At 33.8% G+C, this 20,086-nt stretch overlaps 1 protein-coding gene across 1 annotated transcript in view; it reads left to right on the top strand.

The window, feature by feature from the left end:
- LOC129225066 (tyrosine-protein phosphatase 69D-like) overlaps positions 1–20,086 on the top strand; it is a 331,748-nt gene that overhangs the window by 262,776 nt on the left and 48,886 nt on the right. Inside the window, exons 16-17 of the mRNA XM_054859614.1 lie at positions 6,743–6,877; positions 14,468–14,593. Of these exons, the coding sequence (XP_054715589.1) occupies positions 6,743–6,877; positions 14,468–14,593 (261 nt within the window). The remainder of the gene's footprint in view (positions 1–6,742; positions 6,878–14,467; positions 14,594–20,086) is intronic.

Genomic DNA, 20,086 nt, shown 5'->3' with positions numbered 1-20,086 from the left:
GAAGAATTGATTTCTTTTCCATTTTTATTTCAATGAAGTTTTTTTTTTTTTGTGTGTGCTTGGTTTTCTTTTTTTCCTGTATAGAACAGTTATCGTTTATTCTGTACGGATGCATCGGTATATTGCTTTTTTTTTACTCGAAACTTTAGACAATATTTCTTTCTGGGATGCTTTGTTTCTAAACAATGGTAAGTGGGGTTCCCATCCTTAATTCTTCTCTGTTGAATATAAAACAGCTCTGGCCATTACTCTAATCAAGTCAAAGCAATTGTTTTATTCAATTTTTTTTCGAAACATAGCAAATTTAAATTAAATGAGTCTGAAATTTTAATCTTTTAAGAAAACTTCGTCTGAAATTTCTAGCTTGAATGACGAAACTATGAAAATAAGCAGAAGAGATGTGTCTGCATTAATTTATTTGGATTAAGATCAAAATGGCATAAAATGCAATGTTAAATATACAAAGAATGTAATATTTGAAGATAGTACGGAAAAAATTATAATAAACAAACGTTGAACGAGAAAGAACAAGAACTAGAGGCACCCCGAACTGAAATTTTTGGGAGGGGAGAAGTTTTCAATTTGCTGAATGAAATTCCAATTTTACCGAATGATAAAATGCAAACACGCACACATCTAATAAGATTATTAGGCGTCATTAAAAAAACAATTTAAAAACTTTAAAAAGAAAAAAGAATATGAATTTTGCAATAGTGTCTCCAAATTTTCCGAATCCTCGGCCAAATTTGTCGAATGAGGAAATTTTTGAGAGGTCACAGAGACCTCCAGTGTTCTCCTATTGGGGTGATCCTGACAAGAACGTAATATAGTTGACTGCAAGGCTGACGAAAGATGATAATAACATAAAATTAAAGCCATTATAATAAGTTTGAAAATGCCAATATCAACAAGAGTTATAGACACGTGTTTCAGGGATGCAGGGAGCTCCTTCTTCGGTGCAGAAAATAACCTTTTGTTTTCTTTTTTTTTTAATCCGGCTTTTTTCTTTTCATTTCGTCGCTGCTGTTCATCTCTGCTGCTGTATCTCTTCATCTATTATCTCTTCTTCCTTATTGAAATAGTGGTGATTTTAGTGCAGGAATTAATAAATGGAGGAAGCAAGTCCAATCATTGGCTGAGCAAAAACTAAAGCAAAGACCCCAAGCCACGTGACTCAACAACGACGAATGGTTGGCACGATTTGCGTTAAACGAGCGAACGAAACCTGATATCTTCCAATGCTTTGCTTTAAAATCTATCGCGTGACTTGAGGTCTTTGCTTCACGAATGAAAGTCTTCACTCCCTCAATTTTATGATGGTGACCCAGAAAACTTGTCTGCAATTCGTATTGCTATTTCCGCACTTTCAACGCTGCTATAAGCTCAATTAATTTGCTAGTTGTGACAGTTTTAAGTGTAAATTAGCATCAAAATCCAGGAGTTTTAAACTTTGCCTACTAATTTAACTGTATTTGAGTTTAAAAAAACCATTATACATCATAATATACCTAAAGTGTCAACTCCCTAAAAAAAATTGTACTTAAAAAATAATGATTTGTGCGTGTTGTGGGTGTGACATTAAAGTCACACTCGCAATACGTGAGAATCAATTTCAACTTTTTAGTTGATTCAACTCATTGGGACATTGCGAGGCGTTACCACTACACACGAGTAAACTAGATGAGCCAGCTCGGTTCAGTTTTAGGCCTTCTACACACGGGACAACTCAGTTGAATCAACTTTCTAACGGATAGTTATTGTTTACAGTTTATGAAATAAAATTGAATCTTGGGTAATTCATTGCAAAGCAGTTACTATTAAGGCAAGCAACGTTTATTTCACATACTGTTCAAAAGTATAAATGCAAACTTCAGCTTTTCTTCAATTTATTTCAAACTAGCTGCGTTGCCCGGCTTTGCCCGGTCTACCTTGAAAATAAAAATTGTGACAAGTGACGTATATTCAACAATCAGCCGTAAAAAATAAATAAAAAAAAACATCATGATTTCCCTTCCAAACAATGACGACAGATATTAAAATACTTTTAAGAAATTAAATCCAGAAAGATGGATTTAAAATGCGTAACCATGGAAACACAAAATAAATTAAGTTCAAGGAATTAAAATGCGCAAGAAAATGGTTCACAATTTGAATGGAATTGAGATTTCTTAAATTTGATTTAAAAAGGCTTGTAACTATTTTTCCTTTCGAGATAAAAGCCTATTTTTTCGACCATAGGTCGAGTTAGATCTGGAGTAAAAAAAGATCGCTTTTTCCAATGGCGTCAAAAAGGAAGCTCTGGGACAATTCCTTCACTTTTTATTGATTCATTTAATGAAGGAAGTAGTGCCTAAATTTAAGCTAAGCCTAAAAAAATTTGAGCTAAAAACGCAAATAACTCCCGCAGTAATAAAGATAGAGCATTGAAACAAATTGCGTAGAGAGCGGAAAATTCTACCCTTTCTAACGATATGTAATATTAATATGTGCAAGTAATTTTTCACTCCCATATTTGAGAATTAATGTGAAAATTGGACGTAAATTGGAATAGAAAAAGAACCATTCATCGAATTTTATTCGAACTGGTCTGCAAACCTTCTCAGGACTTAAAGGAACAAAGTGTGAAAATTTCAGCGCAATCGGCCGGGTAGTTCTCGAGTTTTGAGAGTTCAAACACACAGACGCTTTTTGGGGACTTCATTTTATACTATGTAGAGACGAGCCGATGTGTGCGTCACATGACTTCCTTTTACTCCAATTTAATGTCATTTCCCCATTACTGGCAATTTTAATGGGATTCAATACTTTACTCTCTAAATATCACCAACAGTGGCCAAATTAAAATCGGATTTTAAAAAAAAAAACGCCAAATTTGTCGCCAAGTTGGCAACCAAAAGACTGGCAATATATCTTTAAGTGTCCGCTAAATTATAACACCACTTGAGTTTACATCAAAATTAACAATGATTTCCCCCCAAAAAGGGGCAAAAGATCCCCTTAGAAACATCCGAATGCAACCAAAAGGGGAGGTGCACAAATAGACCTCACTAGGAGTCTACGTCCCAAATGTCAACTTTCTAGGACGTACCATTCTTGAGTTATGCGTCATACATACGCACATACATACGTACATACAGACGTCACGAGAAAACTCGTTGCAATTAACTCGGGGAAAAACAAAATGGATATTTCGGGCGTCTGTACGTTCTTAGGTATGTATGCACGTGTGGTCGAGTCGAAAAAAAAAACTCAACATTCAATCGGGGGTGAGTAAAATGGAAATTAAGGTCGATTTTTGAGTGAAAATTTTTTCGCGAATACAATACTTCCTTTTTTGCAAAAGGAAGTAGAAATACTATCATCAGTTTGGAATGTAATAAAATTAAAACTCCGAATAATTCATTGCAAAGCAATTAATATAAATGCCTATACACAAACAATGTAAATTTCACATACTAATCACAAGTATAAATGTAAACTTCAGCTTCTGTTCAATTTATTTCAAAAAATACTATCATCGAATTGGAATGAAATAAAACTGAATCTCTAGATAACTCATTGGAAAAATATTAAAGCCTATACACAAACAATGTAAATTTCACATACTAATCACAAGTATAAATGTAAACTTCAGCTTCTGTTCAATTTATTTCAAAAAATACTATCATCGAATTGGAATGAAATAAAACTGAATCTCTAGATAACTCATTGGAAAAATATTAAAGCCTATACACAAGCAATGTATTTTGAATTTAAAAAAAAAAGAAAAAAACCGATCCATTAAAAACAAAATACCACAGAATCAACGAAATGAATGAAGAAAAATGTTTTTTATCATATTCGAGTTACTGAAGCAGAAAAATTCGCAACTATCTCTTCAAAAATGTATCTGAAATAAAAATAAAACACGAAAGTAACTTTCGGGAACACAATTTCCAAAATGCATCTCACGCTATGATGTCGCAGCGAAGTTTCTGAATCAATTGTGTCAACTTTAGATGTTATAGTTGATGCTTCAAATCCTAATGATCCCCCCCCCCCCAACTTCAGTCCTCAAACGCGGTATCAAGTGCGGAGTTACTTGGTAATGTTTTTTTTTTTTTTTTTTTTTTTTTCCGTGATGCCAACAACAATTGTCAAAACCGTTCCGTTGCCACTCTCTTTATAAAAATATCTAGGCATGAAATTTTTAGGGGAAAACATCAAATTAAAGTAATCTAAAGCGTAGCAACTATATTTTATGCACGTACTCGTGTTTAGAATAATTTTTCGAAACAAAAATAGTTGAATTAAAACAAAGAAATAAATTTCTAGGACGGTACTTAATACAGCCAAACACACTTTTTAGAATATCGTTTAAAAGAATATCCCGCTTAATGTAATGCATTTTCAATGTACCAAGTCTTTAATCTCTATTCGCAACTCCAACAAACTATAGGGGGCAGTGCAGCCACCGTCTAATGGCGGATGAAAAAGGTAAAACAGACGCACGCAGTAGCGTAGAAAATGCTAATAAGCCTAGTAATTTTTGTTTGTACGCATGACTTTTTTTTTTAACTATTTTTTAAAGTTTTGTGGATATTCTGGTCCACGTAGAAAGAAACGAGAATTCAAGAAGCATTACTAAACGTCAGAAATTAATGCAAATTATGTAGTTCGTAGTTCTAAGCAGCCATTTCCACGATGTTGAATTCGATATTTATCGATTCTTGATGGGACTACATTTTTATTGTGACAAGATTTAATGCTAGATAATTTAATTGTATGATATTACGATTGATTATTAAAAGAGGAAGATGATTATTCGTTGTCTTGTTTGGCAAGCGTTAATTGTTTGACATTTGTAGCTGAGTTATTTCTCAAATTGTCTAATCGGTATTTATTTATTTTTTCCGTTCCGCAAGTTTTTTTGTTGGTTAAATGATTGAATTTCGTCACGCAATGCAAAACATCACTAAAAATTCTCATGGATACATGGTGGTAGTTTTCTTATTAATTGATCTTCCATTATTTCTTTAAACTTATCGAATTCTGTATTCTTTCTACCATTTTAATCAACTCATGATAAAAAATAAAAATGGTTTAACTGACACGCAAAATCTCGCCAAAGGTATCTTTGCTCGCACAATAACCCTAACAATAACTAAAACTATAACCCTAAACAAGTTGGCGATAAAAATTCTCAGCTTTTGTTTTTGGAAATTCTAAACGTTCTTTCTCAGTTAAGCATTTTTCCTTTCGTTCATAATGTATTCAACAAAGTATTTTGCATAGTACTATCCATTCCAACTAAATGCTGCAGTAAAATAAAGGTTAGTTAAATTCATTATTTTTAAACTAGGCGGAGATTTAAGCTCTAAAATTCTTCTGCTAGTGTTATTAAATCCTTCTTTCGAGCTTAAGATTTAAAAAAAAAAAAATAATCCATATTCTTACAAATTCACACAAAACAATAAACAAAAAAAAAATAAAAAAAACTTACCTGGTATATCGTTATTTTTCTTCAAAAAAAAAATGCATCGAACAGAGCAAATGCGAAGTTAGTTAATCCAGAGTTTGCTTGTCATTATTTACGCTTTCACCATTTACGACAATCATCTCACTTTTTAGAGGGAAATAATGAAAACTAACATTATTTTGAGAAGCTCGAGAATACCATTAAGGGATGAAACAATTTCTGTTTCTGAAAGCAATCTAAGACACATCGAATGCGTTAATAAATGCTCCTAACAAACTGCTTGTGTTTACCAACAGACACACGTGGAACGCATTGTTTTAGTTTTTTTGGCAGTTTTCTAAATCACCGCAAGGTAGCGTATTCGAGCGCCGGAGTTGCAAATTACTTTAATCCCGCTTATTAACATAAAGCTCCATGGAAATTTGACTATTCCACTGAGCGGGCTCAACTGTACTAATAATTTTGAATATTTTTATTCACAGTATATTGTGCTCTATCCTCATATATGTAATAGCCGATGATCGAGTAACGCGCATGTTTCAACAATAAAACTCGCGCCAAGGCATGATAATTTGATATTATGTTTTGGTAATGTTAAACATGCAGAGAAAGGCTTTATCGTGACAAGGCCGGTAACTTAGCTGTTTTACTGGTCAAACTGTCATTTTAGGAAAATGAAGAAACGAAAAAGGGGTCAACAAAGAACGCTATCTACTGGAGTTCAGGGTTAATCCACTGGAGTTAGGGTTAGAATTTCAACTATCAAAATATCACCAAGTAGGCAATGGCTTCGTTCAAATGTAGAAGCAATTTTCACCCGTCATACCTTGACGGGCGACTTTCTAGTTGTATAATAATGCCTTTGAAAAGCAACTGTAGCAACTTAAATTAAAATAAACAAGTAAATTATGAAAAGGGATATTTAAATAAACTACTATATTCATAATTTACAAACTCAAACACTAGCAAAATTCAAATTTTCAATTCTCCATTGAAAGTGAGGGGTGAACTAGGGTTACATCTAATCTGGCACGTCTGGTTTCCATCGTGGTTTAACGGTATTTGAATCCATGTTGAGTTCACCGGTAGTGGGCGTCAAATACCGTGGTGGCCTGATTGGCGTAGGACACGTAACTGGAGGATCCCGGGTTCGATGCCAGCCGGTCGAAGGTCCTCCGTGTTCGTTAGTAGTGACTGGGGCCCGTTAAATATTTTCTTGGTCACAAAATCCTAAAAGTTAACGTGCATTTAATTCACCATTTTGAGTGTTGTATTTTGTTTCAGGGCTACAAGGAAAGGAAACTTTACATTTGTGCTCAAGCTCCGCTCAAACACACGATATCTGATTTCTGGAGGATGATCTGGCAGCAAGGCGTGTCCGTCATCGTCATGCTCACTGGCCTAGAGGAAAATGGAGAGGTACCTGAGTTTTTTTTTCCCCTCTAATTAATAAGTAGTTCAATTCGTACATAACTGACGTACAATCGTTCATGGTCATAAAAGACCTATTTATTGCGCTCTGCGTTTTTTTCCCTTTGCATTTCAAATTTAAAAAATGATTTACAGTACATGGGTGATTTTTAAATGCATTGACACATTAGTTTCGACACGATTAGAAAAAAAATTGTTATAAACATTAAAACTTTCCTATTTATAAATTCCTTGCAATTTACAGCTTTCTAACCAGGTGATTATTTATGAGTTACTTTGCTTAGATTCAAGAAATTCCAAAAAACATCTTGGCATGTCGCCGTTTTTCTCATGAGTGTTACCTTTATAAAACATCCTGTAATTTATTTTCTAAAATTCAATAATCTTACAAATCTTGATTGAACTGTCTTAAATACTCAGTTTTAGATCAAAATGGTATAAATATTTATTTCTTTAAAAAACTTTAAGCATTTGTAAAAAAGTTTTCTTATGAGTGTTACTTTGTTTCCTATATAAAGGGTAAAGTTTACGATAAAAACATATTAAATTAAGCATTAAATGTTTTCATTGCAATTACTATGAATAGCTAAAAAAATTCACTATTGAAACCAATTTTTAAAGATTTAAGAAAAAGTTTTAATACAAATGCCAAATTTTAGCTATAGTAACACTCATGAGAGACGGTAACACTCTTGAGAGATGGACTCAAGAGAGTTACTTTGTTTCCTAAATAAAGGGTAAAGTTTACGATAAAAACACATTAAATTAAGCATTAAATGTTTTCATTGCAATTACCATGAAGAACTAAAAAATTTTGATATTGAAACCAATTTTTAAAGATTCAAGAAAAAGTTTTAATACAAATGCCAAATTTTAGCTATAGTAACACTCATGAGAGACGGTAACACTCTTGAGAGATGAACTCAAGAGAGTTACTTTGTTTCCTAAATAAAGGGTAAAGTTTACGATAAAATCACATTGAATTAAGCATTAAATGTTTTCATTGCAATTACCATGAAGAACTAAAAAATTTTGATATTGAAACCAATTTTTAAAGATTCGAGAAAAAGTTTTAATACAAATGCCAAATTTTAGCTATAGTAACACTCATGAGAGACGGTAACACTCTTGAGAGATGGACTCAAGAGTGTTAATTTGTTTCCTAAATAAAGGGTAAAGTTTACGATAAAATCACATTGAATTAAGCATTAAATGTTTTCATTGCAATTACCATGAAGAGCTAAAAATTTTCAATGTCGAAACCAATTTCTAAAGATTCAAGATTTTAATACAAATGCCAAATTTTAGCTATAGTAACACTCATGTGAGACGGTAACACTCATGATTGATGGACTCATTAAATTATTCATTGTAGAGTTTTGGCAGTAATTCTTCTAAAATATGTAGTTATTTGAATTCCATATTTTGATAATTAGACTTTCCTAAACAACGCAGACAAATTTCATTTTTGCAAACATTAGCTTTGTGTCAATGTTCACTCTTCAATTTTTAATAAAATTGAATTTATTATACATAAATGCGTGAAAAAATATATCTGTTTGATAAAGGTATAAGAAAAAGATAATACATTATCTCTGACTATGGATCTGCTCATTATTTGGAATCTCTCTCCAAATGTTTCTTTTATTATGAATGTTACTCCCTTCTCATGAATGTTACCTGTTAAAAGTAACACTCATGAGATTTTTAGAAGAATTCTTCGCTGAAATAAGTTATATTGGTGTTTTTGGACATTTAATTAGGTCTCTTGTTTCCTTAACAAAAAATACATTACTGCCTAATTGTATATTTCTATACTTAAAAATATTCAAAATAAATGGGTAACACTCATGAGAGATAATTAAAATACTCTTTACATTGAATTGTACATTTCAATATGCAACATATAAGGAATAAATATATCCATTTTAGACTTACACATTCTAAGAAACAAATATGGCTTCTATAACACTATTGCTTAACTACGATAAAGAAATATTTTGCACATAAAAAATAACTCCCTGGGGTACCTCTCATGAGTTGCACTTAAGGGCACAGACTGCATTGAAAATTTAAACTTTTAGATAAGCAGTTCAGTAAAATCTACTTTAGCTGTGTGTAACTAACAAATATTTTACTTCCTTATTCAGTAAATTACCGCCCATTACCCAGGGCTAAAGCAGAAATACGTGAAATACACCGCCAGCTCAGTCATTTCCAGCCGAGGACTGCAGTTTCGTGCTTATAAGCACTCATCAGCCCGGCATAGGAAAGTGACTGAGCTGGAGGTATTTCTGCTTTAGCCCTGGCTAATGGGCGGTAATTTACTGAATATACCTTACCTCGCGTTCAATCTTCGAGTTGAACCGAACCATTGCTTCGGTCACTCGTCTGGTCTGCTAATTCTTTATTGGCTACCAGTTTGTTTCGCACTCTTGGCTTCCTTAGAGGTTTTCCATCTCCAGCTCAGTCACTTTCCTATGCCGGGCTGATGAGTGCTAATAAGCACGAAACTGCAGTCCTCGGCTGGAAATGACTGAGCTGGCGGTGTATTTCACGTATTTTACTTCCTTCTTCAATAAACAAAAAGTAAAAAAGCTGCTTTAAAGCGTACAAAAAAGATTTAGAAAATGTGAATTATCTTGTCAGGACAAGGAAATTTCCTGTACTAGCTAACTAAAGTAACTAAGAAAAAACTTATTAATCAACAGTCGCGAAAAAAAGAACTGAATGCAATGAATTAAGTGTAAAACAATACTTTACTACGCTTTTTTGCAATGCCAAAAAAAAAAATTTTTTTTCAGCATAAAAATTAGCGGATCAAGTCAGGACACCAAACTGTCAATCGTTTTGAAAATCACCCACATAATGCATGAGTTGCTCAGTAACCAATGCAGTTGCCTTTTTTTTCTGGTGAGTTTTGATAAAACAAATTCTGCTAGGTTTTCAAAATATAACAAAAAACATTTTTTTTTTTTCCAAAAACATTTATATACTCAATTTTTTCTGAACTAACGTTGACTACTTAGTACTCATATAATACATTTTTTTTTTTTTTTTAAGTTCAAGCAATTGTTAATCTTTGCAACAACAAAATATGAAAACCTTTTCTGTTTCAGAAAAATAAAGTTACATTTCTAATTTAGTTTGCTTATTAGAAAGCAGCTTTTCAAAAAGTACCGACATAATTTTTAAGATTTACCGCAAGTTGACAAAAAGAGTTCCATTATATTTATGAATAGGGGAAAACAATTATAACTTAAGCTGGAAACGCGATAGATCGCAAGAAAAGCATTCAGCGTGACAGTGAAGTACGTACCAAAGTTCATCAGTTGTGACGCCATAAAGACCCCGCATTGTTTGAAAAATCAGACATTTAAAAAAAATAATTAAAAAATAAACTTTTGATAATAAAAAAATTTCCTCGCTTTTTTTTTTTTTTTCTTGAGCAATCACGATTGCTTATTGCTTTCATTTGACTGTTTTTGGCGTCCTATCATTTTATTTTCCCACCGCCACCCTCCGCACCATCACCGTCGACCGGCTCCTCACGATGCTGCTCCTACAGCGAAAGCCGTCTCCAGGTTGCGTCCATGTCCTACACACACCCGCATACATACACGCACGTACACACGCGCACACACACACATACATCTACATACACACGCATACATACAGACACCTACACATACACACAACTCATCCACACATTCATGCCTGCACACAGACACAAACACATGTGCCTACAAACACATACCCCTCACACACACATTCATACACACAACTACCCACACACTTATGTCAGCACACAGACACAAACACACATGCCTACACGCACATACCCCCTACACACAAACACACATACCCCCTACACGCAAACACACACGCCTACATACACACACTCGTGATTGCGAAAAACATAATTTGAGTTCAAGACGTCAAAATTCAATTTTTTTTTAGCAATCACAATTGCTTATTGCTTTTATTTGACTGTTTTTGATGTCCTATTATTTTATTTTCCCACCGCCACCCTCCGCACCATCACCGTCGACCGGCTCCTCACGATGCTGCTCCTATAGCGGAAAGCCGTCTCCAGGTTGCATCCATGTCCTACACACACGCGCATACATACACAACTACACACACACACGCGCACACACAAACACATACATACACCTATACACACATACACCTATACACACATACACCTATACAGACATACACCTACACACACATACACCTACACACACATACATATAAACACACAAACACACACGCATACATACACACACATACACACAACTACCCACACATTCCTGCCTGCACAGAGACACAAACACATATGCCTACACACACATACACTTACCCCCCCCCCCCCCCCACATACACATACCCCCCCCACACTTATGCCAGCACACAGACACAAACACACATACCCCGTACACGCAAACACCCCCCCCCCCCACACACACACAAACACACATGCCTACATACACACACTCGTGATTTGCGAAAAACAGAATTTGAATTCAAGAAGTCAAAATTCAAATTTTATGTTTTTTTTTTTTTTTTTTTTTTTTTTTTTGTTCATTTTATCAATTTCAGTGACTAAAAGTAGCATTTTTGATTGATGGAAACAACACCATTCAACAATAGCAGGCGCTGCAGTCTCTGGCTGAAAGCAGAAAAGCCAAGCCAGATCCCTTTGCGTAGGATATGATCTGTCCAATGAGACGTCTGTCGTGTCCGCGCAAAATTGAAATGTTTACCTCTTTGGATAGTTTCTTAAACAACCGCAATGAGGCGAATTCAAGCTTTAGAACTGCGCGAATCGCATCACTTTTTTTTTACAAACAATAAATTTTAAATAGTACTGTTTCACCATCGATTATATGGAAAGGCTAATATCCGGTTTATGGGCGGAAATGGCCGTATCTATTAGTTTATAGGGGTGTTAGTTGGTTTGCTACAGATGTGCACTTTTGCCTCTCTAATATTTAGCCTTAGTTTTGTAATAATGAAAATTTGCTCACAGCAACATTTTTTAAATCTAAAGTATATTCGATCTATATTCTCACGGCAAAAATGAATTGATTTATTTATTCACAACAAAGTTTTGAGCTTACCATTTTGCTTTTACGTTCCTGAACGAAATGAAAATATTGTATTTTCTTTTTGTTGTTTCCAAGGTAACTATTTTTGTTTCCGTTTATTTTATTTTTGAAAATGCAATGAAAGAATAACGCACTAGTGACATTATAAAGCGCGTGCATCAAAATCCCATCGTTGTTTTCCCTTCTCCCCTGCTAGATTTATTCAGATGGAATCGTCTTTACTTGGCAGATTGCCGAATTACATACAATCCGCAGTCAAACAGTATTTTAGAACACTCAAAAATTCTTTTCCGTTTTCAACAAGAAAGAATGGAAACATTTACTCTAGCAAGAATATACCACAAAATTTCTCTATGAGAAGTATCTTGATCGTGTTTCACGTGATTAGATATAGCTCGGCAACTTCGCTGAATTAAACCATAAATTTCATTACCTTGATTATTGATACATCTACTCCGATCTTAAACAATTAGGCTAGCTACAGAGAATTGATTATCCTAATAAAGCTCTGAAATGGGATACGCATAATCAAATCGGCAAGAGTTATCGAATTCAAAGATAATGAACAAGTATTCGCCAAAATACACAAAAGGAACAATTTCGTCAATTAAAAAAGGATGAGATATTCTTTGGATTTTTTTTTTTTATTAACCTTTCTTAAATTTCTTTAGCAAATTTCCCTTTAGCCGCTTAAAAATGTTTTGAATTTCACCGATTTTTGCCTTTTTATGAGCGTGAAAATAAATGAAATAACAAGGTGAGCAAGTTAGTAACAGTTTCGTGAAAAAAATTTTCAATGGACTGCTTCTTCGTTTACCGATTAACGATGGACGATCCGGAATTTGTTAATAATCAAATTCTTTTTTAAAATATTTATGTATACCCTCAGAAATAGTCTGCACCGTTAATTTTATTTCGGAAAAGATCTTAATGTCGGTAGTTGTTGTAAAAAAAAAAGAAATTTCTCGGTTATTCCCCCCCCCCTCCCACTCACACACAAAATTTGTGTTTTGTGTGTACTTTCAGCTTTTCTGAGCTTGTTTGAAGAACATCGATATAAGACTAAAAAATTTCCTTTATTTAGTTACACACTTTTGTTTCGCCAAAAGAGTACGAAAAAAGTTGAAAAATAGTTTTTTAAACACTATTAAAATAACTATTTAAACAAACAACTGGTTTTTAGGGCAGAATTAGACTAACTTCTTCAACTCCTTACTGAATGCACCCGTTTTTATTGAGCACTTTTATTATACTTGTTCTGGTTGTCACGGAAAAATCTGAGGCTAGTTTTTGCTTATATCACAGCAACTAGACTACTTAGAGACTTTGGAATTTCACTAAATGATTTGCTAAAAAAATACTAAGTATTTTTCATAATGTACTCAAAAAGACAAATTACCTTTTTTTTTTTGGGTCAGAAAGGACAATGTTTAAGTATTCCTGTAAATTTCAATTATTCTAAGAAAATGACTCCGTAAACGGGGAAAAGTGCGGCTCAAGTCATTTCAAACCAAAATTTCCCAGAAAAATATGCATGTTTCAACACTTAAATTAGGACAGAAAGTTAGATAATGATAAGAAATCCTCTGCCTGACTTGAGCCACACTTTTTCTCGTTTGTGGAGTCATTTTCTTAGAATAATTGAAAACTACAGGAATGCTTAAATATTGTCCTTTCTGACCCAGAAAAGTTATTTTGTCCTTTTGAGTGCATTATGAAAAGTGCTTAGTATTTTTTTTAATTATTTATTATGAGGTTAGATTTCTTCAGCTCCTTACTGAACATACCTGCCCTTTAGTGTAAAAGTATATTAATTTCTTCAGCTCCTTACTGAATGCACCTGTCTCTCAGTGTAGTTACAGATAAATTTCTTCAGCTTTTTAGAGTTAATCATTACATGCAAGAAAAGTTGACCATATACTTTATGTGATGATTTGAAAGTATTTTGAAGAGTACTAGCTAAATTACCCAGCATTTTCAGGACTAGTACTCAAGTTTGAGACCTTGAAGTGCAAAAGATATAAATTGTACAAATTTTCTTGTATATTTCACATACTTGTTGCTAATCTAAAATATTTATTTTAGGTAAATGTTTATTTTGGAAAGCTTTGCTGAAAATGATGCTTTTTATTTACTTTTTTTTTCTTGATTTTGTTTTTATTTATTTTTTCTTGCTGCAGAGTGGGTATATCCCACCATTCTCATAAGAAATAAAAGGACACTAAGAAATGAATAATTTACACAAAACTATTATTGACGGTTATAAAATTTACCACTCTGAAGAATCATTTCACTTCTAAATGTCACCGGTTAGCTTTTTGTAGAATTTTTCAGATTCAGCATTTTTTGAATTCGCGTCACAAAAAATCGCAAGGATTTTTAAGAACTTTCGAGCAATTGGTTTTTAAGTGCTAGAGAGTATTTTTTGTGTTGCGAATTTAAAATATTTCTCTTTTTCTTCCAGGAAAAATGTGCCCAATATTGGTCCGATGGAAAACCTCTAGAAATAAGTTATTTTAGTGTGACACTCGTCAGTTTCAAAAAATGTTCCGACTACATTCTTCGAACTCTCATCCTCAAATGCTCCAAAGTAAGTGGACAATCAATTTATCTTGTGTATAGAAAACTAATAAATAAATTTAAAAGACAGTTTTAAATTTTTAACTTGTGTTTAATTCATTTCCTTTAACGCAGTATCGTATACGCAGAAATCTACCGATTCTGTACAACAAATTCTTTACATCAGGATTTCAATGTAGTTAACTGTTGGCCACCTTGTCTAGTGGTCTGGATTAGTGATGTGCCGGATCGGTAAAAAAGTAGATCCGCGGGTACGGATCCGGATCCGGATCATTATTGTCAAGATCCGCGGATACGGATACGGATACGGATCTCAAAATGTTTTTGCCCAATTCAACTATCCAAAATGTAAAATTTATTACGGAAGGTATTCCCGTCACTATAAAAACACTGTTTCTTCAAAAAATGTCATCTACGTCGAAAATATAATAAAGACTATGATTTACTCTTTGAAGAAATCTCCGTTAAAACTGATGGAGAGTTGGAAGGAACGGGTCAGCGCAGCATTAATGCTTAAATAGAATGTGAAAATTATTTCTATCTTGCTCGGTAGTGTAGGATACAGGAGCAAGAATGTAAAGCTGCTACTAGATAGGCTAGAAATAATTTTTCGCATTTTATTTCAGCATAAATGCAGCGCTGACCCATTCCACCCAAATTACTCCGACCGACGAAATAACAGAGCCGAGAACACCTTTACAAACAGTAAATAGAGCCTTTTGTCTCACTTTTTTTGAAGGATGCCGGGAAAAACCTAAATGAAGAAAAACAGAAACCCCACATCAATAACAAAAACTAATATTAAACTAAAAATTAAAAAAATAATAATAATAATAACGCATATGGCCGTTGGCTTCTGAAATGATACCTTATAATTTAAATAGGGAATAAAACCTAATTTAAACGAAATTTAAGTCTTTTATTCAAATATTTAAAAATTTTTAGAATAGAAAAGATCCGTTTAAGATCCGTCAAAAAAGTAACGGATACGGATACGGATACAGATCTTTATTTTTCCTCGGATATCCGCGGATACGGATACGGATATCCGGAACATCACTAGTCTGGATGCGATGGGAAGGTTCCGGGTTCGAATCCCGGCTCGTGCATGGATGTACTTTCTCTATCCTGTCGTTGTCCTTTCTTTGTGTGAATGTGTTGTGCTGTGAATGGTTGTCTACCCTATAAATGGGTCTTTATGGCATGTGTGTACTGTAGAATTCGGACTTCACACCACATTACTGTACAGTTGGAAAAGTGAGGCAGCGCACCCCCAATTGCCAGCCTACAGAATTGGGAAAATTTTAATTGCATGTACAATTAAAGATTAACAATTGATTAATTGGTAAATGTAACCACAACAACTAACAATTGATCAATTGTAATTGCAGAAAATCACAATTAACAATTGTCAATTGTGTTGTGAATTTTAAGTAAAACTAACTCTTAAAAAAATTACTGGTTTTGTATAATATACTGTACAGGCGACAGGTCGTTGTGGACGCTGGACGGATACCATATTATTATCTAGTTAAATCAACATGTTAGCAACTAATAAAAGATCAATGCTCAACAGTAACTTTATTACGAGCAATAAATTATTTACTGCAGCATATGACTTTTCTCAAAAATCTTATGGCTCCTGCGAAATTTCCTCAGAAAAGGTATATTTCAATTAAAAATTCAAAAACATTTTTTCTCCTAATTTTGTTATTTTTTTACTAATAAAAATCTAAATAACATCTGAGAGAAATTTCAGAAATGTATCCTAATTATGTACATGATTAAAATAAAAAAAATATTAAAACAGAGCCACGTCCCCTGTTATGTCCTTCTTTCTCACCTTCCCTCTTATAAGTTAAACTAAAAAACAATGCATAAAAAGTAGTCGAAAACTTTGTACTGCATAGTGAATAAAATATGACAACGTATATAAAGTACAAATTGAGAATGAAAAAAGGTTAAAAAACCAGCAAACAGCTGTTTCGGCACTCTAAAATACAAGTGCCATCATCAGTGCATTAAAAACGAAGACAGGTTCACCCGACTAAAACACAGTCGAGGCAAACATTGGAATGAGAGACGAATTGCAAAAGATATGAGAACAGTACCGGAAACGATGACGTCAAGGTTACGTCAGAACTCAGGAGGACAGTTGCACTCAGTAGAAAACGTCAAGGACAAAAAATAAATCAAAAAACAGACTTCCAAACATTAGGAAAAGGGGGAGTGCTAGACAAATCATTGACGATTAAATTAGCATTTTTCCATATGTAATATGACTCCCAAAAATCTAAATCATGAATGGACGAACACTCGTGAATAACTTTGGCGGAAGAAAAGATAAAATTATGACCGCAGGACCAACAATGTTGAGCAATAGAGGAGCGTTTGAGATCCTGTTTTTCGACGTAATTTTCGTGTTCTTTTATCCGGAATTTGAGGGATCGTCGAGTCTGCCCAATGTAGGTCAAATTGCACTGGCAGGAAACACTGTAAATGCCCCATTTGTCAAGGTTCTGAACAGGGTGTTTAAGCTGTGAAAATTTTTATTTATTAACAGGAGAAAAAGTGACGGAAAAATGAAACTTTTTTAAGATTTTGGCAATTTGTAGACTGATTTTAGGAAAAAAGGGTAAGACAACGGAACTCGAATAGTTCACAGGAGCAAGTGTTTGATTTTTGTTAGTTGAGCTACATAGCTTCTTATAAATGGTATCAATAATATCCGATGTGAATCCCCGATCCACCGCAATACTTCGTAGGTAATTCAGTTCAGATGAAAGTAAATTGGAATTTGAGCAAATGGCTAAAGCACGGTAAATAAAAGATCTAAAAGCAGCCAATTTTTGTTTAGGAGGATGAACGGATAACTTGTGGGGGGGGAAGAGAAACAGCAAAGGGTTTACGGAAAACAGTAGTTGTAAACGTATTGTCATGACGAGTGATGGACACATCAAGAAAAGAAAGATGATTACCAGATTCCAATTCCACCGTAAATTGAATATGTGGGTCAATAGTATTTAGGATGGATAAAAGGTTATCAAGGTCACTGACAGACGAGTCTAAAAGCACAAAAATGTCGTCAACGTACCTGACGTAAAAATCAAATTGTATAATTTTAAATAATTTAAGTTCGAAATAGTGCATGTACAAATCACTTAGAATTGGACTCAAAGGATTGCCCATAGCAAGACCTTCAGTCATCCGGAAAAAATTACCGTCGAAAACAAACGTGTTAAGTTTTAAGCAAGAGCGTGTTAAATTGCACAATTCATTGATCTCAAGGTAGGAAAAGTGATGTTCAGTTAATCGCATTTTAAGGCAGTCTAACGCACCTTCAACAGGCACGTTAGTGAAGAGTGATTTCACATCAAAAGAGGCCATTCTATGGTTATTTAACTGAAAAATTCGAAGTTTGCGAACAAAGTCAAGAGAGTTCCGAACAGTAAAACAGTTGCTGGAAAGAAGAGGTGAAAAAACGGAAACTAAAAATTTGGCCAATTTATAAGAAGCACTACCAATGTTAGAAACAATGGGACGGAGAGGAATGAGTGGTTTATGCACTTTAGGCAAAGCGTAGAATCTGGAACATTGTGCAACAGAAGGAATCAAGCGTTTTTTTGTGAAAATCTGGAATCAACGGAGATGACTTAATGGCGTTACTGATAGTTTTTAATTCTTTACCACAAGGATCTTGTTTGATTTTTTTTTTTTCATACGGCCCGTCTAAAATTAAGTTATTGCATTTGTTGATATAATCTTTTTTGTTTAGAACAACAATTTGGCCCCCCTTATCAGCGTTTGTAATGAATAGCACATAATTACACACAGAGTTAGCACATAAATCTCTTACGGTACGAGTTACATTATATAGCTTGTTGTTATGGAACTGTGAATTGAAGTTGATGTTGTTAGAAATGAGATGACGGATTGAAGCCTTCTGTGTGGAAGTTAAAGTACTAAATTTCAAGGCCTTTTCGATCGGAGCAATTAAAAGAGGAAACGACGGTTTAGATGGAGCCGCAAAATTACTATTGAATTTTAAAGCATTAACTTGAACAGAATTTAAGGAAACATCTGAAAGATTGACGACAGCATTAACATTAACTTTTGGTAAGTTATAAGTTGTAAGATTAGAAGAAACTTTATATAAACTGGTTAACTTTTTATTAAGTACTGATTTGTGTTTGTTTGAACAAAAAGCAGCTCTCTGCCAAGACCTCCTGTCAAAAAATTCAAAATGACGACTAGAATTAGCAACACGTAAATGTAAATCAAAAAGCTCCTGCCCAATCATTGCAACTTTTTGTCGCGTATCTTGGATGACAGCTCTTAACAGAGCCAATTTAAAGTTGAGCAAAGTTTTATCAATTCTCGTTGACCGAGATAAATTGCACTCAAGTGAAATAAAATTAGGAATAACTCGTCTCCTTTTACATTCACACAAAAAGGATAAATAATCTAAAAATTTAAATTTTTTAACCCGTAGGCTACAAAACCTATTAATGTCAGACATGATAAAAATCAAGGACAAAAGAACACGAAAATTACGTCAAAAAACAGGATCTCAAACGCTCCTCTATTGCTCAACATTGTTGGTCCTGCGGTCATAATTTTATTTTTTCTTCCGCCAAAGTTATTCACGAGTGTTCGTCCGTTCATGATTTAGATTTTTGGGAGTCATATTACATATGGGAAAAATGCTAATTTAATCGTCAATGATTTGTCTAGCACTCCCCCTTTTCCTAATGTTTGGAAGTCTGTTTTTTGATTTATTTTTTGTCCTTGACGTTTTCTACTGAGTGCAACTGTCCTCCTGAGTTCTGACGTAACCTTGACGTCATCGTTTCAGGTACTGTTCTCATATCTTTTACAACTCGTCTCTCATTCCAATGTTCTTCTCGACTGTGTTTTAGTCGGGTGAACCTGTCTTCGTTTTTAATGCACTGATGATGGCACTTGTATTTTAGAGTGCCGAAACAGCTGTTTGCTGGTGTTTTAACCTTTTTTCATTCTCAATTTGTACTTTATATACGTTGTCATATTTTATTCGCTAAAAAACAATGATTTACACAAACTTAAAACACTTAATTAAAACACAAACATTTACGTGTGGAAAAAGCTTGCCTAGACGAGACTAGTTCCCGCGGCGAGCAAGCGATCAGCACTGAACGAAAATACGAAATTGAATAATACTTTTGACTCTGTACCCTGCGCTGTACCTTTTGATACATAAAGTTAATTGTTAGTTTTAATTGTTTCATAAAACAATTAAAAAAATTAATTGCAATTATTTTAATTGTGAGAAACGATTAACGTACATTAATCCAATTAAATTAATTGCAAAGTGCAATTAATAGTTTAATCGCAATTAATTTAATTGCAATTGAGTTAATTGCAATTTTTTAATCAATTAACAAGGCAATTAAAAAATAATTGATTAATGCCCAACACTGCCAGCCTAGCTGGCACAAGACTACAACAACAACAACAGTAGTTA

This window comes from Uloborus diversus, chromosome 6, assembly GCF_026930045.1.
Source record: "Uloborus diversus isolate 005 chromosome 6, Udiv.v.3.1, whole genome shotgun sequence".
Lineage (NCBI taxonomy): Eukaryota > Metazoa > Arthropoda > Arachnida > Araneae > Uloboridae > Uloborus > Uloborus diversus.
Note: the sequence above shows the minus strand (reverse complement) of the source record. Positions and strands in the feature narration are given on the sequence as shown.